Here is a 24,053-nt window from a genome sequence, read left to right as displayed (position 1 = left end):
GCCGCCTGCAGTGCCAGTATCCTATATATGTGCCGGTTCGAGTCCTGGCTGCTCCACTTCTGATCCAGCTCTCTGCTATGGTCTGGGAAAGCAGTAGAAGATGGCCCAAGTCCTTGGGCCCCTGCACCTGTGTGGGAGACACAGAAGAAGCTCCTGGCTCCTGACACATCTCCAGCCATTGCAACCATCCGAGGAGTGAACCAGCGGATGGAACACCTCTCTCTCTTTCTCTTTCTGCCTCTGCCTCTCTGTAACTCTTTCAAGTAAATAAATAAAATCTTAAAAAAAAAAAAAAAAAGAAAAGAAAAACCAGAAAGCTGTCTGTTCACCGGAGGCGGGGCCTGCCAGATTCCTGGGGCCGGCAGTGTGGAGGAGGGGAGCGATCCGACCCCCGAAGGGGAGTGGGAGCGTTGCTGGGGGTGGGGGCCCAGGAGCTGCTGTGGCCTTACCTCTCAGTCCCTACGGCACACCCTTTGACCCTCCAGAAATAAAAGCAACTGTCCCCAAAGCTTACAAACACGATGTCATGGACACAGCGAGAGGAGCATAGGTCACCAGCAGCTGGGAAGGATAGGGAATGGGGGACGGAGCTGGGGTGATGGGCACCCCGGCCCAGGGAGAGGGAGGAACGGGTCCCAGAGTTCTGCGGTACGGGAGGTGGGGGGGGGCAGCTGACTTCGGAAGGGCTGGGGAGGACTCCGAGGGTGCCCAGCACACAGAAACCCCCAAGCTGCTCACCTGGCCGTGCCTGTAAAGTGTGGTGTGTCACTGTGGGAGTGTATAAACACCACTGTTGGGCCCAGTGCTGCAGTGCAGTGGGTCAAAGCCACCGCCTGCAATACCAGCACAGCTGCCTCCCAGGGTCGGCATTAGCAAGAGCTGGAACCTGCAGCCAGAGGCCGCTATGGAAACCAGGCGGCCCAGTGTGGGACAGGGCCGCAGGCGCCTTGACTGCTGGGCCGAATGCCCACCCCTGGGTCCCTACTGCAGTTCGATGGTCGCCCCAGCGATACTCACAGCCAGGACCCTCGTGGTGCCAGTCTTCACCTCTCTCCTTTCTCCTGCAACGTGGGCTGAATGAGAAGGGGGGTGGGGCGGGTCCAGATTTTAGAGCATTCACTCGACTTCCGAACATCCGAGTTTCTGAGAAGGAAAATTTGGACAGCTCAGCAAAGCAGAGAGAAAAACACGGAACACAGAGTCAGCGGACCCAGACGCAAACACTTCCCGCTCTGTGATGAATTCCCCATTTCTCGTTCTTGATTCTGTTTGAGATGATAGCAAACACATGCATTTTGGGAGGACACTGCACCTTTGGTGAGCTTGCTTAAAGCACAGATTCCTCCCCCCACCCCAGGCCCATGCCAGCCTGCGGGATCAGACTCTCTGGGGTGGGGTCCCAGCATCTCTGGTATGTTCAGACCTAAGATTCAGACCCAGTTCGTGTCTCCTGCATTTGGCCTTCAACCTCAGGTCATAAACATCCCCCCTCGCACGAGGAGTTCTTGCAAGTCACTTACCTGGGCATGCATTATTTACATTTTCCAAACGATTTTTTGAGTCTTTTAACAGCCGGCCTCATAATTCTGGTTTATCACTGGTGTAGGAGGATCTGCCTGGACTTGGGCACACTGCAGGGGCTGGGGGACATTCGTGGCATCTCAATGAGACAAGCAGGAAGGCACACACACCAGGCACAGGAGTGAAGGGCCACCCGCCCCAGAGACTCCCACATTTGGGGGCAGCAGTGAGTGGGTGATGTTACCATGGGTGGCGATAGTTGCGGAATCTAAAAATACCCCTTAGACTTCGCTCCAGCACGCTGCTCCCAGGAGTCGCTTCCTGTGTGTGCACTGCCCACAAAGCCAAGCCAGGCACTCTCCAGAGCCTGTCTGTAGTAACAATGACTGAACGTGACACAAATGCCCGTGCGTGTGATATGGCAATGACGCAGTGATGTGCGGGACAGCCAGGGAGAGAAAGAGTAGGGACGCTGAGCAATATCCCAAATATCTCACAAAAGACAAAGAAACCGTGCCTGTCTGTGTTTTAAAAATTAGACATAATTATTTGTATTTTTAAAATTTATTTTTTTTTGCTGCACAGAGAGAGGGAGAGAGAATGATCTTCCTTCTGCTGGTTCACTCCCCAGATGACTGCAATGGCGAGGCCAAAGCCAGGATCCTGGAACTTCTTTCAGGTCTCCCACATGGGTACAGGGGCCCAAGCACTTGGGGCATCTTCTACTGCTTTCCCAGGCACATTAGCAGGGAGCTGGCTCGGATGTGGAGCAGCCGGGACTTGAACCAGTGCTATGATGTCAGCGTCGCATGCAGTGGCTTAACCCATTGCACCACAACCCCAGCACTGAGTGTTTGGAAGTTTGAGAAGGCAAGCAAAACTTCTGGAGGGGCGGACACGATGCTGTTAAAATGGCCTTGGACGTGAGGAAGTCTATGGTAAAGGGAGATGCCATTTTTTAAAATTTTTATTTATTTTTTATTTTTTTGACAGGCAGAGTGGACAGTGAGAGAGAGAGAGAGAGAGAGAGAGACAGAGAGAAAGGTCTTCCTTTGCCGTCGGTTCACCCTCCAATGGCCACCGCGGCCAGCGTGCTGCGGCCGGCACACCATGCTGATCCGATGGCAGGAGCCAGGTACTTATCCTGGTCTCCCATGGAGCGCAGGGCCCAAGGACTTGGGCCATCCTCCACTGCACTCCCTGGCCACAGCAGAGAGCTGGCCTGGAAGAGGGGCAACCGGGACAGAATCCGGCGCCCCAACCGGGACTAGAACCCGGTGTGCCGGCGCCACTAGGTGGAGGATTAGCCTAGTGAGCCGCGGCGCCAGCCGGGAGATGCCATTTTAATGGTTTATCACGTTGGCTGCTTAAAAATCTCACCACATGGAGCTTAACGTGTTTTTTTTTTTTTTTTTAATTTATTTGACAGATAGAGTTACTGAGAGAGAGAGACAGAGAGAAAGATCTTCCTTCCATTGGTTCACCCCCCAAATGGCCCCTATGGCCGGCGTGCTGCACCCATCCGAAGCCAGGAGCCAGGTGCTTCCTCCTGGTCTCCCATGCGGGTGCAGGGCCCAAGCACTTGGGCCATCCTCCACTGCACTCCTGGGCCCCAGAGAGAGCTGGACTGCAAGGGGAGCAACTGGGTCAGAACCGGCACCCATGTGGGATGCCGGAGCCACAGGTGGATGATTAACCAAATGGGCCACAGCACTGACCCCATTAACTCGGTTTTTAAAATCCTGTTGGTGAAACGCTGGCTGGCTGGGAAGGCAGTGATCGGCAGCACGTGCTGGCAGCCTGAGGCCCCGCCTCGCACGCATTTCGCAGGGATCCTAATGTGCGGACACATCCCCTGCTTCTGGTTGGCAAGCGCAGAGGCAGGGGCAGCAGACGCCCAAACCACTCCCTGTGCAGAAACTCACTCAGCGTCTCTGCCTCCTCGTCAGGTGGAGTCGTAACATCACCTAACTGTGCGTATCCAGGGAGGTCAGCCAGTACAACCACTTACCTCATTCACAGACCTCCACCAAGCACGGCAGCACGGGCTGGGTCCTGTGCTGAGCACTGAGAGTTAAAACAAACAAACAAAAAGGCAACCTGGTCCTGACTTTTTCAGCAATTCCCAACCTGACAGGAAGGGGGTAATATATAACGTCTAATAGCTTTTTTTTAATGCTCCTGGATTTATCATCTTATTAATTTTTATTATAACCCTTGGCGGCAGCTCTGATTATTTGTACTTTATAGATGAGGGAATGGAGGACTGGCACGGGGGACGTGGCTACCACGGGGCCTCGTGCAGCAGCGGGGAGAGAGGAGAAGTCGCCCGGGTTCTCGGACGACAGGGAGCAGAGCGTCTTCCTTGGCTACCTGAGGCCATTTTTTAAATGAAGGGAATGAGACAGGGCTCCAGGGGCATCGTGTAACAAGGTTTCAACAAGACAGTCCCCCTCCTCCCCAGGAAAAATAAGAAGGGGCACAAAGCTAGCGCTTTCGGCTTCCAAACTGGTCCTACCCCCCCCACCCCATCATGGCTTCCTTTCATGTGTCTGCCTCATCCTTCCCCTCCTCAATCTAACCCCTATGTCTGCTGCTGGCCAGGGAAGCCGCTAAGCACCCACAGGGCACAGGGCAGCCCCACAGCAAGGAATGGCCTCGCCTCGCCCCAAGTGCCCATTGCATTGAGGCTGAGAAACCCTGGAGTAGAGGAGCCATTTGGGTGAGGGTTCTTGGCCTCCATTTCCCCCCATTTCAGAGATGAGACAACTGGGGCTCAGGAAGTCAGCTAACTGGGGACCCACTGCCCATCTCACTGTTCTAGAACATGTGTGTGTGCCCACACACGTATGTCCTCATGTGCACCCACATGTGTGTGTCCTCCAGAGCACGTGTGTGCACACATAAATCTCCTTTAGGGCACCTGCGTCTGCTCCCTTCCTCTCACAACTTGTGCTACGTGGCCCTGGAAAGCGTCTCTCTTTGTTGCGTTTGGGAATCTTGCAGTCTTGGCCAAGGGTGTGACACAGATGGAGCCAGGTGCTGGGTGCTAAGAACACTTACCTCTCAGTCACTGCCTCTGGGAACTCAAATCCCACCTGAGGCCCCGAACTTCATCGTTAACTCCAAAGGCCCCAGGAGCAGCACCTGCTCACTCCGTGCCAGTCTCCACGCACGTGACTGTGACTGCCCTTGACATCACACAACCACTCTGCAAGCTGGTGCTTGCTGGTGAGGGAAAAGGCTCAGAGAGTGGAGGTAACTTGTCTTGGATCACACAGCGGAAGAGGGGCTGAGTCAGGATTCCACCCCAAGTCCAGTGTGGCACCCAAATCCCTCCTCTAGCTCCTTGGCCTGGCAGCCTGCCGGAGTGACAGAAGCCATGACAGATGTGAGCTGGAAGTGGCAGGGCAGAAGCCATGCGCTTCACAGTCCCAGCTGGGAGCCCTGGGAGGAATGGAGAGGCCCCCCTCTCAGCCTCTGAAAGTCCCCCTCAACCTTTGCACTTCTGACTGAATCCACTTCTCCCCAGGCCAAGCATTCAAGATAATTCTTTAAAAAAAATCATACGCGATTTAATATTCACTACTTCTCTGTGCCCACGGCAGCCCTGTAACGACCCTGGCATTTGCACGTGCACATTGTTTCAGCGACATGGTGGGCAGCACAGGCCCTAGAGAGGCAGTCGCACACTGGCCACTGCTACGGAGCCCCTTGTGACAGGCAGCTCAACCCAGGTGGCAAACTGCAGGTGACTGGGGGCATTGGAACACTCCTGTGGGCAGGGCAGAGGTGCTGGGATGTGCAGTGATTCCGTGATGACCAGCAGGCCTCCTCCACCCATCCCTGAAGCAAGTTCATGGTCACGGGCTTTTCCGAGCTGCACTGTTGCTGAAGGCTCTGGCTTTGAAGTCACGCACCGCAGCCCTATGACCTCGGATGCTTTATTTCATTGGCTGACTCAACAGTGTTGAACAGTGTTCATCTTCTGAACAGTGCCATGCTGTTGGGCTGCAAGGACCTGAATGCCAAGCTAACAGTGGCCCAAACAGCCGAGACATGTGTCATCCTGTGGAATGCACAGCTCAGAGGTGGGAGGCTTGCACAAGCCCTACAAACCAATGATGCCCACAGACATGATGGGGGGGAGGGATTTTGCAGACATGTGCCTCCTCCCATCAGGGAGGGAGATCTCTCCCCAGACCCCAGCAGGCCTCTCCTTACATCTCACTGATGTGACCTAGGAGGCGCTGCCTGCTCTGGACGGCTCCTTTCAGCCCTTCCTGCCCCAGGACCTCTGCATGCACTATTTCCTTTGCCTGCAGGCGCTCCTATGCTAATACCAGTGCAGCCTGATGTTTTAGTGAGGGTTTTCCCTCCACCTTGCAAACGGTTAATGCCGTTTACGACTCCTCTTTCCCTGCTATGTGGGCAGACAGTGCCCAGCCGGGCGATGCTTCGGCTGGTATCACTCAGGGTCTTCCGCAGCTGTGGTGGGTGCGACCCAGATGGCTTCACTCATATGCGTGGTAGCTCCGCAGGGACACCTGTGGGGCTGGGGTCCTGCTCTCTCCTCCTGTGGTCTTTTCATACCACCTGCAGTTCTTCACGGAGTGGCTGAATCCCCGAAACACACGAGTGCAAGATGCCGCTCTCCTGAAAGCTTAGGTCCAGCCCACTGGTGTTTGTTCAGCCATATCTCACATGGTGAACCTGAGCTGTAGGTTAAACCCAGGTTCTAGGGGAGGGGGCTACGCAGGGTGAGGAGACTGAGAGGCAGAGCGCACTGGGAGCTATCGGTGAAGAGTAGCTACCACGCCATCCATGGGGAGTCAGCAGCTTCCAGAACCCGCATCACAGACACACTCGGCCGACCCGGTAACTCTACACGTTTCTTCTTGTGCCAAAGTTCTAGTCTCCAAAAGCCAGTCTTGCTTTTGAAGGGAATGAAAATAATTACTCGGCCTTTTCCTTACGAGAGGTCAAGATCGCAAGGCCTTCCTGAAAGAACTGATTTTTTTTTTCTTTTTTTGGTGGGGGCGTGCGTGTGCATCTTGAGACACTACAGTGACCCATTCAGTATGCAGCTCTGGATTCTTACCTTACAATCCTGACTCGGAAACTGGGAAGCTAAGCTTTGGGAAACCCCTCCCCCTGTCTAGCCCAACCCTTTCACTGTGGGATGGAAATGGGTTTCTGCATGGGCCAGGTTTCCCGCCGCAGGGGGCCCACCCAGCAGACAGGAAATGCAGCAGTTTCCTTCCCTGAGTTTAGGTGGCAAATAACAACATTCAATCTCACCGAGTCACCCGGCAAGGCAATGATCTCACATCAGATTCTCCTGCCATCTTTCTGACTACATGGCGAGAAAGCTTCGGCTGTGTGCTGGTGTGTCTTTAAGCCCCCAGCGCACGGCGGAATAGGCCAGGTCAGGTTAGCTGCTAAAGCAAAGCACACAGGATCTTGGGGCTCAGCTACATGAAGATCTGTCGCTCGTGGGTGTGTGCTCAGCTGGTCCGGCTTCTGGAGGGGCCATGCCTACTGCCGGCTTCTCTTTCTTGCAAGTACATGCAGGCTTTCCATTTAAGCTTCTACACTCACACTCCCTTATCCTTAGTCAACTCAGTCTGAAAATATTCAGTGGAAAGTTCTGGAAAAAATTCCTAAGTTTTAAATGACTATGATTACAGTACGGTGGCTATCTTATTGCGAGTTATCATTGTTAACCTCTTACTGTGTCTAACTAATCAATGAAGCTTTACCAACCAGAGGTAGGCACAGGCTGTGCAGGAAAGCAAGGTGCGGACAGGGTTTGCTACAATTTGCTCTTTCAAGCATCCCCTGGATGCCTTGGAATGTATCCCCGGCAGATGAGGGGAGACCCACTGTAATGTAACATTTCCTTATTGAGTGAATGTGTTTTTAGGAAGTGAGTCAATGTGGCAAAAACCTGTGGAGATGATGTATGAGTGACTGACACGTGGCACACACAGTTCTTGGCAGTGTGGATCAACGGCTCCTTCTGCGGTGACTAAAATGCTGTGGCTAGAGCATTAAAATGCAGCTGATGTGAAGAAGGCACTGTGTTCTGTACTGGGTTTGCCTATGTGAGACCACACAGAACTCGAGTGATGACTGTGATGGACAGCACATGCCTGGAATACCGTCTTTAGGAGGAGTCAGAGGTCCGTGGTGCTGAGACAGGTTCTTCATGTCTGGTATGGGTATGCTGGGGGAGGTGGGGTGAGGGCGCTACTTACTGGGCACGACCGCACCAGAGGTCATTCCAGTTCTAACATTCAGAATTGTGTATTCTTCCTTAAGCCTTCAGTAGGACTTAGTACCCAGTTAACGATCTGTTTAACCCAAGAGATGGTGGAAATATTTTTTTTTTTTGGTCTCTGTGTCCTTTTTAAAACCTTGTCCCAGCTGCTGCTTTCCCGATAAATGTAGAGACCATTGATTAGAGGGATTAACTTTGAAGTATCTGTCCATATCCACATGCACTTGCCCCGAAACTGATGGTTTCACGCTGGTGGAATGTGAGTCACCACCTCCTCTCTTCCAGAAAGACAGGGAGACGTCACCTCTTCGAGGCAGGGGATCATTACCAACTGGGAAGGCAGGCCCACATCCGCCGAACGTGCTGCAAATAACCTCTTTCACGTGACTGTGACCGCAGAGCAGGGACAGGCTGTCAGCCGGCCTGGGCTGTGGGGAGCAGCACACTGGCTCTGCCGTGGAGAGAGAAGCCCGGGGCACACCCCGGCAGCGCTGCATGGAACCGGGATGCCACGCAGGCTGGCAGCTCTGCCACGGCTGCCCCGGCCTCCTTGCCCGGCATGGGGTGGCGGGCACTGGGCTGACCCTGCCTGGCATCTCACACAGCTTTCTAATTAAACCATTTTTCAACTTGCCCATAACCTTTTGGCCTTCTGGTCTGTGTGTGTGTTTTATCTGAGTGCACTGACTGCCTTTTCTCTTCTCCTCTGCTCCTGTGGTGGCTGTTTATGGCTTTGGAAGAGCCCAGGGCCGCCCGCCTTTCTCTTTCCCCTGCTATTCCCTGTTACGGGATGTTACCTTGAATGAACCCCTCGCCTTGCTGACCCCCCTGTCCCCTTCGTGCATCCAGGATTTTGATTTGATCACAAGAATCGGTAGCCTATGGGGACGAGTGTTGGGTTCAGTGGTAGAGATACCACTTGGATGGCCGCACCCCCTCTCAGAGCCCGGGTTCGAGTCCTGCTCCATGCTCTACAGGAACCTCGCTGTGCTGAGCTGTCCAGACGCTCCCCAAACCCTGTCCTCTCGGGCTTCTCCAGAGGCGCTATTACATCGGCAGCGTAGATGAATTCATTGGCCACTAAGGATCACCTTGACCTAGGCCTTGGCTGTTGCAGACATTCGGGGAGTGAACGAGCAGATGGGAGCTCTCTACCTGTCTCTGTCTCTACCTGTCTGCTTTCTGCCTCTCAAATAATTTTTTTTTAATCTTAACGTCGGGGCTTCCGCCTGTGGTGCTGGCATCCCATATGGGCACCCGTTTCAAGTCCCAGCTGCTCCACTTCCGATCCAGCTCCCTGCTAATGGTCTTGGAAACCAGTGGAAGATGGGTGGAGCCAGCATTTGGAGGGCACACCGGGGAACCAGGAGACTGTGTCTCGCTTGCTACGGCAACTGTGGTGAGTGGCATATGGGGGCGGGAACTGCACCTGGGGGCTGCTGTAGGCGAAGGAGGGCTAGGTAGGAAGGCAGCAGCCAGGGGTCGGAGGGGAGGCAAGGAAGGGGACTTGCTGAACAGTAGCAACGGGCGTCTGGGCCTTCAGCAGGAACCTGTGGGAGACAGAAGCAGGGTGGGCAGAAGGCAGCACTGGGCATGTGGCCACAGGAGCAGAGCACTGGGCTGAGTCGGAACCTGCATGCAGACGAAGGGCCGCATGAGGTGTAGGCACTGGGATGGTCCGTCCTCGGGGTCCCCCACGGATCCAGAGGAAGACTGGAGTCTGGTGATTGGCCTTGTGTTTGGGTGGAAGAGTTGGCCCACGGAGGCAGAGGAGTGTAAGAGAGAGAGCAAGCAAGCGCAAGCGAGCAGGGGTGGGTCGCAGAGGGGTGGGTTGTGAAGACAGGTGCGGAAGCCAGCACACTTCCAACCCTGCCCGTGTGCAGAGGGCCTCCCCTGTGCCCGGCTCCTCTTACCGACTTCCTGGGACCGAGTGATGCGAAATGAGCAGAAAAGCTGGGATGCCGGCGTGATGTTCTCAGAATGTAATTAACGTCCTTAAAAAATCATTACATCTCAGAAGTGCAGGCGGCTCCCACCACTGGGGAATTCAGAGGGTTCCGTTACCCTGTTTCCTTTTCAAACCAAGCACTCGGTGAACTTCATCACTGCCCATTACCATCTGCAGCTGCTGTAAGCCTTTGGGCACCGAACCCAGTTCCTCTACACGGGGCTGGTTTCCCGACAATACCTGGTACCCCAGGGGGAGGCGGATGGCCTCGATTGCTCAATCAGAATCTCTGATGCTTGGCAAAACGCACCCCAGAGAAGACTGTGAACTTGAGAGCCCTTAAAGGACCCGTGTGCAGCCCAGGCGGCCAGGACGTAGAGAAGGGGATCTGGTGCTGGCATCTTCGGAAAAGCCCATCATGCACTGGGAGGGTGTGGCGCGTCTCGGCCCAGCTGGGGAGATGCTGACAGACTGTCTACCTGATATCAGAGAGCTTGTCTTCGTAACTGATAATTAGAGCAGCTCTGTGGGGGAGCCGGTGCATAAAGATGCTCCCCGTGAAACTGCCCCATCCACGCAAACAGGCCGGATGCGGAGCTGCGACTGGGAGGCCCGCAGCCCCCCGCTGATCAGACGTGACAGCACCATTTCTATCTTGTCAGCCCATTAGGTCGGCAGAGGGAAGTGGAACTCCAGAAACCTTCAGTGCCAGGAGCTAGGAACCCTGGTAGGTGAGCGCGGGTGGCCCGGACCCCCCTCCCAGGGGATCTTCTGGGGAACACATGGCTTTACTGATGGAATTCTTCAGAGAGAACAAACATACTTCGATACATTGAATAATTAAAGGGATCAACGTGGCTGCACCTGTCAGGGGACACAAACCCTTAGGATGGAAGCATTTGCTCTGTAGGAGAGCGTGGTGACTTCCGTGTCTGAGAGAGGGAAGGGGGGGTCATGGCTGTCTGCGGGGACCCCCGTTCAGCTCAGGGTGCGTTCCAGATGCCGGCAGGCCACGCTGAGGTGAGGTACTCGGAGGGGTCCTGGGGTCTGAATCCATGCTGCTAGGGTCTGAATCCCAACTCTGCCGCTTATGAGCCCTGTGGGCAATGCCTTCATGGCTCTGTGCCTCAGTCTTGTGATCTGCACAATGGGACAATGCAGTGCTGCCCTCGGCAGGGCCATCTGCGGCATTTGGTGACTTCACACAAGTGGGCTGATTAGAACAGAGCAGTTCGTTTTACTCCTGAGGCCGAATCCTAGAGGCTAAACCGCTGCTCCGCCGTTCCTCCTCTCCACCTGCCTCCTCGCTTCCATGGCCACACCCACCCTCCCTGAATTTCCAATACGTTCATCTCGGAAGTCAGGAATACAGGGGCCAACTCTGGGAGGCTCCGGATGGGAGGAAGGGGCCGGTGGGCCCTCGGGGCTGCACTGCTGGGCTCTGTGTGTCGGGGAGGGTCGGAGGGCAGTGGAGGAGAATCAAACACACATTGTCCAGTGCTGTCAGCTACCGTGCGCACGTCCTGTGCCCAGCACAGTGCTAAGGGCATCAACCAGTCAGCTTATTTGAACCCCTTGGAGAAGGTACTCTCTTATCTCCGTATCACAGGTAAGCTGAGTCCCAGACACTACAGGCCCAAGGTCACAGTCATTCAGCAAGGGGCACGGCAGGCACCCAGGTGGGTCAGCTCCACCCCAGTCTCCCTTCTTCCCTTTGTTTCCTTCTGTGTCTTTCTAACACTCCATTTCTCCCATCTGTTTTTAAAGACTTATTTCATTTACTTGAAAGGCAAAGTGCAAAGTGATAGACTAAAGGAGGGAGGGAGGTGAAGGGAGGAGGAAGAGAAGGAAGAGGAGGAGGAGGAGGAGGAAGAAGAGGAAGAAGAGGAGGAGGAGGAGAGAGAGGGAGAGAGGGAGAGAGAGGGAGAGAGAGGGAGAGAGAGGGAGAGAGAGAGAGGGAGAGAGAGGGAGAGAGAGGGAGAGAGAGGGAAAGAAATAGTGATTGATTTTCCACCTGCTGGTTCACTCCCCAAATGGTTGCAAGAGCCAGGTCTGGGCCAGGCTGAAGCCAGGAGCCAGGGTCCCCACGGAGGTCTCCCATGGGGGCGTCAGGAGCCCAAGCACTTAGAGCGTCCTCTACTGCCTTCCCAGATGCATTAGGGAGCTGGATCAGACGCGAAGCAGCTGGGACTCGAGCCAGCACTCGGGCGTGGGATGCCGGTGTCACAGGTGGCTTAACCCACCGCGCCACAACGGTGGTCCTCACTTCCTGCATACTAAAGAGGCCACTTTAGTGCCCAGACACCCCCTGATTTCAGAAGCAGTGCAAGTGAAAACACGTGCACTTCAGAGTTGTGGACTCCGCCCTGGGTGGACATTCTGTGCACCGTGTTCTTGTACACGAACGACTCTTCTGTAGTCAGGAGCGTCTGCACTGCAGGGCCCAGATGACAGTGCCAGGGGAGGGGCTCTGGGGGAGGCAGGGGGCTTCCTGGAGGGGTGGGGCTGGAGCTGGGATCTGGAAGGTGCTGGTGCACGGGGGGCTTCCTCACTCAGGGAGCACCACCAGGAAGGGCTGAAGGCAGGCAGGTGACGGGGAGGGGAGGGCCAGGGCTCCGTGGGAGGGGCCCTGAGGCCCTGGGGGTTAGGACCAGGTCCTTGTCACGAACCTCGCCAGCCTCACTTCCCACCTCGCTGTCCATGCATTGTATCTCTCTTGCACTGTGCCTCCTGGCCCGTGCACCTGCTGTTCCCTCGTTTGGAGCTCCCTTCTACTTGACCTCCTGGGCTCAGGCACAGCCAAGGGCTCTTTCGGAAGCTTCCCTCCCTGTGTTCTCCCGCAGCTCTCTGTGAAGACCACGAAGCCGGCGTACCTGAGCCTGACTCTGTGTTTGGTGACAGGAGGAGGGTGGGGAAGAGGCCCGACGTGGAGGCAGGGAGACTGGAGGCGGCTGCAGCAGTGGTTTAGGTGTTCTGGGGAGAGATGTGGCCTTGGAGAGAACACTTACTGAGCACCTCCCGTGGACCTGGCCCTGAGCTAACACTTGGCCGGCACTGATGCAAGATTCTCTCACCCGCGCCGAGGTCACTAACGTCCTCCTCTTGCAGGGGACGGCGTGGCAGTCTGCAGAGGTTACAGCGTTTGCGCAGTGCCGAGGAGCCGCAAGCAGCCTGAAGGGGGATGGGGGCCAAGGCCTCAGATGGGAGCACCTGCTGTCAGCTTCTGTGACAAAGGCCACTCAGGCACCTGCAAAGGTGAAGGGCTGGCTATGCCGCCCTGGGGACACAGAGGCCTGGGTTCTGATTTGGGGACCATGAGCGGCGGAGCCGGCACCTGCCAAGACAGGGAGAAACCAAACGGAACGGGCTTTGGGAAGAGGGAGAAATGGCATTTTGGAAATGGCATGCCTTGTGTTTGAGCACTGGCATCTTGTCTTGGGCCAGACCATAGCTGGGAGCCAGGAGCTGCATCTGAGTCTCACACGTCGGTGACAGGCACCCAACTCCTTGAGCCGTCATGCGCTGCCTCCCAGGGGCAGGCAGGAAGTTGGATCACAAGTGGAGCTGAGACTTGAACCCAGGCACTCCAATATGGGACGCAGTAGCCCAAGGGGCACCTGAACCACCGTGCCGAACGCCCGTCTCTTGTCTCGTCTCAGAAGCGATTTACGTGGGACTGGCTCTCATGACAACGGCAATGAACACTGCTGGTGGAGATGAGGTTTCCAGGGGGAGCAGAGAAGGCTGCCCAGGACGCAGAGACGTGCATTTTAAATTTGTCTTCTCATGTCAGAGCCGCTGTTTCCCCTGCCAGGTGCAGAGCGTGCCACCTGACTGGCAGGTGTCTTTGGGATCCACGATCCAGCATGGCAGTTTCTGATTTTTTAAAAGAGCAAATCCAGAGTCTCTCAAAGACCTCATGAGACCACCTGACGTCTCCAGGAAACGTCAAGGCCAGCATGGAAGCCCAGGGAGGGAGTTCTCCACGGCGGGGTCACACGTCCAGACACAGCCAGATGGGCCTCGGGGAGGAGGAGGCCCCCGCGTCGGCACCGATGGTGGCTGTGGCCTGACGAGACAGAGGCTGACGGCGCGTCTGCCTGGACGGTCTCGGCTGCCGCCTGGGGAAGCAGGTGGCGCCACCTCCAAGGTGACTTCGCAGTAGCAGCCACGTGTCCCTCCAGCCGTGGATGGACTTCAGCCCAGGTCTCCACCTCTCTCCATGCCTCCGTCTCCACAGCCCCTCCAGTCTCGGCCCCCGGAAGAAATGCCTCTCCTCACGGCCAGGGCCCCCTGCCCGTCCACGTCCTGGGTCCATCGTCTTCTCCTTCTCCCAGTCTGTCTCTCCCCGGCTTGCTCACTCCACCCACACTGGTCCCTGTTGATGAACTCGCTCCTCCCCTCCCAGGTCCCTGGAGAACCCGCGCTGAGGGCTCCCATCAATCACTCCCTCCACCTTGTGTCCTGGCTGGGGGGTGCTCTCAGCCCTCACCCTGTTATCTGTGACAAGCACCGGATGGTGTCCTCGGCATTTCTGGCACCGAAAGAACCAGTGACTCCCAAGATAAAGGTTCCCCCTACAACTCCATCTTCCTGTCTTTGAACAGGGTTCTGTGAGGATGTGATGCCTGGAGACAGGCAGCCATCTTGTCAACCACACACCCCTCACACGGGGAGCTGCTGGAAGATTTCAGAACATTCCAGAGCCATGCGTGTTGTGTACGAAGACCATCGCCCTTGTAGCCACTTCTGACCCAGGATCGTCGCTGTCAGCTGGAAGCATCCTGCGCCCCTGTCTCCTGGTGAGGAACCTGAAGTGTGGCCAGGTTGCAAAGTGCTGTAGAAGCCACACTCACGGTAAAGGGAGAGAGCCCGGCTTCACAGCCGGGTCTGAGGCCAGAGGACCGGGGCCTGCAGCCAGCCCTGCACCCAACGAGACGCCTCTCTGGCCATGGCCGGCCTTTTAGAAGGCACCGTCCTCTCCCAGGCCGGATGAACTCCTGTTCATACGTGTAACTCTCGGAAAATAAACGGCTTGGCCGTCCCTGCACATGACATACCTGTGAAACTACACAAGGGCCCAGCACCCATCACCCCAAGGCTCCTTTCTCATCAACCCTATTCCTAGGCGACCACCAGGTGAATTAGTAAATGGGACTGGGAAGTTTTGAGATTCGTCCATGTTATTGTATGGGTCAACATTTCCTTTTCATGGCTGTGTAGTATTCCATCATGTGAGTATGCAATAAAATTTTGTTCATTCAGTTGTACTTTTTTAAAGTGTTTTTTTTTTTTATTTTTAAAATTTTATTTAAGGTCTACAAATTTCATGTATTTCATACATACAGATTTAGGAACATAGTGATTTTCCCACTCAGTTGTTGACTGGCACGTGGGTTGCTTCTTGCTTGTGGTTATTACTGAGTTGCTATGAGCACCTATGTTCAAGGGGTACATGGACCTATGCTTACGTTTTCTTGGGTAAACATCAGAGAGTGGAATTCCTGGGGCCTAGGGTGGCATCCACTTTTTAAGGAAACTTTTCCAGCCTGGCTGTACTACTTTGTGTCCTCACCAGGGATGTGTCAGGGGCTCTGGGAACGTCTGTAAGGATGGAACTGAGAGGCAAGTTTATTTTGCTGCAAAAAAATCTGAAATCCACACATTTGAGGGATCTTGAAAAAATTCACAGAAATGTATTATGAAAAACTATGAAAGGATTTCATTTTTTTGCAACAAAATTAATGTTTTTATTTCATTTTTCCATGAATTGTTTGAAATTGCCTCAGTTAAGAGTCGAGATGCACCAAATTTGGCATTATTTTTTTTTAAGATTTATTTATTTGAAAAGCAGAGATAGAGAGGGAGAGACTGAGAGAGAGATCTTCCCTCTGCTGGTTCACTTTCCAGATGGCCACAATGGCCAGGGCTGGGCCAGACCGAAGCCAGGAGCTTCTTCTGGGTCTCCCACGTGGGTGCAGGGGCCCAAGCACTTGGGTCATCTTCCACTGCTTTCCTAGGCCATAGCAGAGAGCTGGATCAGAAGTGGAGCAGCTGGGACTTGGGCCGGTGCTCACGTGGGATGCTGGCTCTGTGAGGCAGTGGCTTATCCCCCGTTTGGCATCATTAATCTTTGTCATTTTAGCCACCCTGGTGAGAGATGGTATCTCATGGTTTTAATGCTTTAAGCTCCACAGTGGCTACGATGTTGGGCACTTTTTCAGGTACTTATTTGCCATTCACATTTGTGAATTATGTATTCCAATGTCTTCCAACTTAAAAATCATTTTTTAATTGAGTTGCAACAGCTCTAATGGATTTTGGATATGAATCTTTTATGATAAATCTGTCACCTGTGCACCACTCCAGCCTGGGGCTTGCCTTTTATTTTCTTAGTATCTCTGAAGAGCAGAGATCTTTATAAAGCCCAATGCAGTGACATTTTGTTTTACGGCTCGCGCCTTCTGTGCTGGCTGAACATCTGGATTTGAAAGTTTTGTCTTGCACCAAACGTGGGAAGCTGCTGGCTATAACTTCTCCAAATATTTCTTTCCTGCTCCATTCTTTCTCCTATTCTATTCTGGGACTCATAGAACCCGAACACTACACCTTCTGACGCTGTACCGGTAGGTCCTGAAGCTTTGCGTAATTTTTCTTCTCCTCAATCCTTTTGGTCTTTGTATTTCAGAGTGGCTAATAAAAAAAATAATTATTTTCATTTTATTTGAAAGGCAGAGACAGACACAGTAAGTTCTTCCATTTGCTGGTTTACTCCCCAAATGGCCTGGAATTCCATGCTGGCCTCCCACACGGGCGGCAGCGGGCCTCTTCCCAGGGAGCTGGACGGGCAGTGGGGGTGGGACTGGAACTCAGGGACTCTTAGAGACGAGGGCGTCCCAAGCTGTGCTGACGGCTGTGCCCGTGCCGGCCCCGCAGTGAGTAATTCCTGTCACCATCCCCACGTTCCCTCACGCACCATTTTCTCTGATCCCCATTCCGCTTGGCTCATCCAGGGCATTTTTAAATTTCATTTTTTTTTTCAGTTCTGAAACTGACATGTGACTTCCTTGTATGTTGTTCCTTCCTGGAGCACTGGGACCACAGCGGGTTTCCGGTCCGAGGGTGAGAATTCCCGCACCTGTGGCATGATGGGGTGGGGAGCCAGGGCTGCGTTCTTCCCTCCGCAGGATGCCGAGTCTCTGACTTTCACCGGCAATCTGAGCTCTCTGCTGCCTGCTCCGGGCACTGACTCTCGGCTCCGTTCAATTCTTGAAGCTTTGGCTGCCCGCCCCCCCCCCCCCCCCCCCCCCCCCGCCGTTCTGCTCCCGGGTGCCATGGGGTCCGCCAGAGATTGGTGTGAAGTTGTTAAGAAAAACCAGAGGGTTCTGGGCCCAGCCCGGCTCCCCACCCTCCAGGGAACTGCACTCCTTTGTTTCCCTAACAGATGGGGTTCTCAGAAAAACTCGATGCATCCCCATGTGTCTCAGGTTTGCCCCGAGGGCGACACAGATGTGTGTTTGGGGGGCAGGGACAGGAACTCACGTGCATGCCAATGCATCAGGAAGGCAAGTCTTCTATTTTACACACACACACACACACACACACACGCACACACACAGGAGCTCTCCAGTGGCATGAGACAATATCACAGGAAGCCACCTATTAAAGAGGAAAACTCAGCACTACCTGCAAAGCACTCTCTCCCGTGTGTGTGACCCTAGCCCCTAGCCAGTGTGGTCACCAGCAGCAGTGCTCCCTGGTGTCTATCACAGACAGCTTCCACTAAAACTTGCTCCACACGCTGCACCCAGGCCTTCTCCCGCCCCCTTCCCCTCTCTCGGCTGAACACAGCACTGCTGCTCCACTCTGTGCCTACACAGGGTCGGGCTGTGCGCACTTGGGGACTGAGTATTAAGAGTTTGAAGCCGGCGCCGTGGCTCAATAGGCTAATCCTCCACCTTGCGGCGCCGGCACACCGGGTTCTAGTCCCGGTTGGGGCGCCGGATTCTGTCCCGGTTGCCCCTCTTCCAGGCCAGCTCTCTGCTATGGCCAGGGAGTGCAGTGGAGGATGGCCCAGGTGCTTGGGCCCTGCACCCCATGGGAGACCAGGAAAAGCACCTGGCTCCTGGCTCCTGCCAGGATCAGCGCGGTGCGCCGGCTGCAGCGGCGGCCATTGGAGGGTGAACCAACGGCAAAAGGAAGACCTTTCTCTCTCTGTCTCTCTCTCACTGTCCACTCTGCCTGTCAAAAAAAAAAAAAAAAAAAAAAAAAAAAAAAAAAAAAAAGAGTTTGAGTGAAGGCAGACGGAGTTTCTGCTGCATTACCATAAGATATTCAAGCATGTCGACTCTCATACTAAACTGTATTATGCAGTGACGTACGCTGCTATGCCCTTAGCAGGCTTATAAAGTAAATGGGCCCGGTGAGTGCCAGGCATACCACGAGCCTCACGCTGGTCCATCAGCAGTGATGAGCTCATCGTACCGAAAATCACAGGACAGGACATTCCCTAGATTGCCCCCATTTTCCCCAGCCTTGGGAGAAACTTGACTGCAAACGTGAGATAAACTTACTCACTGTAGAAAGCGACATAAACGAAGCTGTGATCGCCCCGCCCCATTTGTCTTTTTTTTTTTTAAGAAAAAATTATTTATTTATTTATTTGACAGATAGAATTAGACAATGAGAGAGAGAGAAAGGTCTTCCTTCCATTGGTTCACTCCCCAAATGGCTGCTACAGCCAGAACTGCGCCGATCCGAAGCCAGGAGCCAGGTGCTTCTCCTGGTTTCCCATGCGGATGCAGGGCCCAAGCACTTGGGCCACCCTCCACTGCACTCCTGGGCCACAGCAGAGAGCTGGCCTGGAAGAGGAGCAGCCAGGACTAGAACCCGGTGCCCATATGGATGCTGGCGCTGCAGGCGGAGGATTAACCTAGTGCGCCACAGCACTGGCCCCATCCCACCCCATTCGTAAGCTCGCCCTTCCTAGTCCTGACCATCCAGTTCAAGTCCCTTGTACCTCTTCCCCCCCACCTTTTTTTTTCCCCCCAATCAGAGACATCAAGGTGGCTGGGGAAGGGTGGGGGTGGCGTCGGGAGAGACCGTTCATCTCCAGAGAGTCGCGGTGTCCTGTGCCCTGGGTGTGGAGCACCTTCCGGCAGAGAATGACCGTGGTGGGCAGACAACATCCTGCTGCCGGCGATGGGTCAGTTCTGTTTCTGAATCTCCCCCTACCCACCCTGCAGACCCAAAGGGCTGCCTGGGCACGCGTGGCCGCTGCATCTCCTGCAGGGGGGAAGGGGCTCTAGGGCCTCAGCTGGGCCGCGCCAACTGCAGGGTGGGGTCCCAGAGCCTCAGGGAACGCTGGGTTCTTGCAGGGGTCAAAGGTGCTACAGACGGCAACGTGTGGGGCTGTGGCCTGGGCTGGCACCACCCTCGCGCCCGGGAAAACACAGGGGCACGGGCTCCAGGGGTGGACCTTGGCCCTGAGACTCCACCTTCCCGGAGCCCAGCGATGAACACCCCAACCACGGCGCTTCTCACCAGAAAGCCTCTTGTTTTTCACAGTGGAAGGCACGTGTATTTTGCTTTGAATGGTGTTTGCTTTAAGACGAAGGACTCCTTAGGTGATGATCCATCCGCTGAGTGCCACGCACTCTTCCCAGAGAACATTTCTCACCTCTTCCTGAACCGCTCACCGGTGGGAGCCCGGCTGCTTAAAAACTGTTGGGGATTTCACATGCTTTCCTCTTCTTAGCCAGCGTCTTCTTGGGGGTGCCCTGAGCCAGCTCTTTCACCCTCGAGGTTCTGGGAGGAGGAGGGAGGGATGAGTAACACACACTGTGCTTCCATCACGTCCACGGTTCCCATGGAGCAACTCGGCAGAGTTGCCCACGTGTACCTGAGCTGGGTGGTCCTGGCTCCCAAACGGCGGGGGGGAGGCTGATTCCCCAAGCACGCCCCTCCTTGGTGTCTTCTACCCATACCCGTCACCAAGACACACAAACACAAAGCAAGAACGTGGCAAGAGCCTCAAGGAAGCCCATTTTAGTACTGCACAGTTAATTTTCTTGTGCCGCGCACCGATGAGCTCTGGGTGTCATTCATCTGCAGAGTCATTAACTTCAATGCTTTTGTTCCCTATGAATTTACAGACCCAATTCTCTCTCTGCTTAAGCTGTGCTGCGGCGAAGGATGCTTCCCAACAAAGTCTTTGGGCGCAGCAGACGTTGCAGGTCTCTGGTCCCTAGGCAGTTTTAACTCCAGTTTAGGATGACTGAGCTGTTGCAGTAACACTGCATTTTTTTTTTTTTTTCTGGGAGGATTTCAAGGACTGGAATCACTTGTCCACCAGGACAACCGCTGGGAAAGACCACGTGGATGGATTCACTCTGCAGCCAGGAGCTGCTGGGCAGGTGTGGCTGAGCTGACTATGTACAAACAATGCCGATTTTAAACTACCCATCCTCGCTGGCAAGGGACGTGGCACTGGCTTGCGTCTCAAGGAATCCAGCGCCAGTTTCAGTGATGTAGCCGGAATCATGTGCTTGTGTCTCCAGGCATCTCTGCTTTGTGACTCCCGAGAACTCTGCGTGGATTCTGACTTTTTCTGGAGGAGGCTCCCCCAAGGAGGGGCACTGGTATCCCGCGAGGAGACCCGTCTGGGACGCTCCCCGGCACTGGCTTAGGCACGCGGAGGGAGCTGCCCATGCTGTTGGGGACTTCCTGGGTGGACTCGGTGCCGTGGTTCTGCTGCCTTCGGTCCAGCTCTGTCTCTACTCTGTTCCTTCCCGTGTCAGGGGTAATCTAAGTGCTGGGATGTGACGGGGAGGGCTGGCTCCTGGGCTCCTTGTTAAAGGACGTGTTCTGGGCCCTGGCAGAGGAGGGCGCTGCTACTCCTGCTACGGGGGAAAGGGAGCGACCTGTGTTAGGCCCAGCATCTGGGAGTCGGGCGATCTGACGTGCTTAGGGAATGATCGCGGGTCACCCACGGGCATCAAGGTGGGTCTGGGGTGGCCAGGCAGCCACAGATCGTGGGTGGCAAGCAAAGAACAGCAGAGTGGAGAAACACAGCGTTAGGTAAATTTATTCAAACACCCAGGCAGAGACAGCCTGACAGCATTTTCCTAAAAAACACCTGCTCCTGGGTGCCCTCCCGGCTTCACAGAGGGCAGGCGGTGCTGTTTCGAATGGGACTGAGAACCCAGTTCTCTGCTGATGCCGCACGACAGGAAATGAGAACCTGACCAGGCTGCTTTTAGATTCCAGGAAGGGGCCGCGGGCACTGGTGTACCTGGCAAAACACGGAACCATGTTAGAGAGGCGCACGCAGCTCACACGTGGCCGTCATTTCTTCTTCAACAGATCCATGAGCTCGTCTCCTATCCCCTTCTCGCTCAGCTCGTCCAGACTGCGGTATCGGTGAACCACGCTCTCTGCGGTGACCACCACGACCCGGAGCCCGTGGGTGTCCCTGCCCAGCTGGCAGCCGATGGCCGACGACACCACCATGTCCAGGTCCCGGTAGGTGCCCCCGGCGTTCCTGTGGTAGTGGCCGGCGAACACGGCTGTGATGCCTGTGGGCAAGGGGAAAGACGTTAGGGGCCGGGGCTTTGCATCTGGGTTAACCTGGGGGTCTCCGTGTTTCGTTCCAGGAACAGACACGGACTACTGCGTTCAGTGGGTGATATTATCCTGTGTGCAACCAAAAGAGGCGATGTGTGTGACATCTAGAATATTCTCCAAGATAACTCATGTATTAAGAGTCTTCAAATGTTTGTAGAAAATGCGTATACAAAAACTTTTTGCACCAAAATAAACTTTTTTTTTAATTTGAGACACACACACACACACACACACACACACAGACTGAGCAAGCGAGACAGAGACAGCCAGTGAGTGTCCCTCTGCTGGTTCATTCCCCCCATGGATGCGATAGCGGGGGCCGGGAAGCCCAGAGGGAGTCACGTGGCTAAAGAATTAGAAAACACTGGAATGCAGGAGATTTTGGTTATTTGTTACATTTGCTGTAATACCATTGCCCCCAGGGATTCGTGGGAATTCTTTTCGCATCTAGCTCATGCACTCCCTCCTGCACACTTTACATCATCTCTGGATGGCTCTGCAAACAGCTGCCAGACTGTACTGTTTAGCCAATAATGACAAGAAACAAGTCTGTACGTGTTCGGTACGGATGCAATTAAAAATATGTTTGATCCACAGTTGACTGAGTACAAGCTGAAGTGATGAGTTTATGAAATTTTAAAGAAATAAGTGCTCACAAAATTCCTTACGATTTAATAACGGCTTATACTTGAGAAGGGTAGATCCTGTGATATGGGAATTACAGTTCTGAAAAAAAAAAAAAAAAAGGAACTGCAGATAAGGAAAGACTACTGCATATGCATCTTAAAAAGATACATGGGCCGGCATGGTGGTGTGGTGGGATAACCCGCAGCCTGGGATGCCAGCGTCCCATAGCCGAACACCAGTTCAAGTCGTGGCTGCTCCACTTCTGATCCAGCTCCCTGCTAAAGAGCCTGGGAAAGCAGTGGAAGATGGTCCAAGAAGTTGGGCCCCCGGCAACCATATGGGAGACATGGATGAAACTCCTGACTAGGAAGAAAGCAGACAGAAGCATCCAGGAACCCAGAAACATTTTCCCAGTGTTACCAGGGGGCTCCACATTCCCACTACAAGGCTTGGTTCTGCACAGAGGTGGTGCAGGCGTAACCAGAACCACTAGGCAGGGAGAAGTCACTCAGGAGACAAAGACTGAAGGCAGAAGAAAAACAAGAATTCGCCCTTATTCCAACTGCTGTCACAAATCCTGCTCTCCATGAAGACATCTCACACTAGGTAAGACAGTCTATATGCTCTCGAGTCAGGACCAGGAATCCACTGCAGATGAAGCTAATCGGAGCAGTATTTAAAATAAGCAGGTGTATGGTGTCCAACAGTCCTGAGAGAGGGCTAACGCCATGAAGAAGGAGACTTCACGGAAGAGAACAGGAGGATGATGAATGAGAACAGCAGGTGACGAACGTTTAGAAACGGGGAACATACAAGATACATTGTTAGGATTTAAAATAAAAACCATTTCAATACATGGGATAAGTCCTAGACTGAACCCTAATCAATGAGGACACCAGGGAATACAGATTTGAGGGAGATGACGCTGTGGAGTAGCAGGTTAAGCAGCTGCCTGTGACACCAGCATCCCATATCTGAGCTCCTGTTCGGGTCCTGGCTGCTCCAATTCCGATCTGGCTCCCTGCTAATGCACCTGGGAAAGCAGCAGCAGAAGTCTAGCCCCTGCCACCCACTTGAAGAGACCTGGATGAAGTTCTAAGCTCCTGGCTTCAGCCAGGCACAGCCCTGGCCATTGCAGCCATTTGCAGAGGTAACTGGCAGGTAGATGATCTCTGTCTTTCCCTCTCTCTTCTTGTAATTTGCCTTTCAAATTCATTAATTAAACAAAAAAAGAAAAACCACAGTGAGAACCATTGCAAGCCCACTAGGATGGGTCTAATAAGACAGGTGGGAAGTAGCAGGTGTTCACAGGGCTTTGGGAATGAGATCCCTTGGGCAGGGCTGGGGGAACTGGGGCAGCTCTTTTGGAGAGCCCTTGGGAAGCACATGGTCATCACAGCCCACCCCTTCCTCTCCTAAGTACTCCAGAAATCTTCAGAAAGTTCATGGAAAACGCCTGTCATGGGGATAAAGACTAACTATCCACGGATCTCAACATTCTTTGGCACCAACAAGAAACTTATCTTACTTATCTTTCAGTTCCATTTCCCATGAACTTTTGAGGTACCCTTGTATACTCAAGAGAAAGGAAAGCATATGTCTATGCAAAACCTTGCACATGAATGTTTACAACACACACAGTGTTCACTGTGGTCTAGAAAGTGGAAACAGCCCAAATGCCCGTCAGTGGCTGGTGGATAAGCAAACTGTGGCCTGTCCACACCGCGGCACAGTATCCAGCCATACCAAGGGATGGCATGTAGTAGGATGTAGCAGGCACTGATGCCTCCTACAGTGTGGACGAACCTGGAAACCACCATACACATGGAAGACACAGAAGGCCACAGAATGTAGGATTCCACTTACAGGAACTGTGCAGAATATGCAAATCTGCAGACACAAAGTGGATCACCGGCTGCCAGGGGCAGGGGGGAGTGGGATACGGAGGGAGAGGGAGCGAGCACTCATGGTTTCTTTGTAAAGATGAGAGAAAATGGTCTGTGGTTACAGGTTATGGCTGCACAGCTTGTGGATGTATTAAACCTATGG

The 24,053-nt window shown here is 54.0% G+C and overlaps 1 protein-coding gene across 3 annotated transcripts in view; it reads right to left on the bottom strand.

The window, feature by feature from the left end:
* CPPED1 (calcineurin like phosphoesterase domain containing 1) overlaps nt 1–24,053 on the bottom strand; it is a 131,982-nt gene that overhangs the window by 1,765 nt on the left and 106,164 nt on the right. Inside the window, exon 4 of one of the 3 annotated variants that reach the window (XM_070064989.1) lies at nt 1,018–1,143. In XM_070064989.1, coding sequence (XP_069921090.1) covers nt 1,018–1,143 — 126 coding nt within the window. Of the gene's footprint in view, nt 1–805; nt 1,144–20,812; nt 21,329–24,053 lie in introns of those variants that run through there. The other 2 variants (XM_070064988.1, XM_017342463.3) reach the window with 2 other exon arrangements.

The sequence above is a fragment of the Oryctolagus cuniculus genome, chromosome 19 (genome assembly GCF_964237555.1).
Source record: "Oryctolagus cuniculus chromosome 19, mOryCun1.1, whole genome shotgun sequence".
Lineage (NCBI taxonomy): Eukaryota > Metazoa > Chordata > Mammalia > Lagomorpha > Leporidae > Oryctolagus > Oryctolagus cuniculus.
Note: the sequence above shows the minus strand (reverse complement) of the source record. Positions and strands in the feature narration are given on the sequence as shown.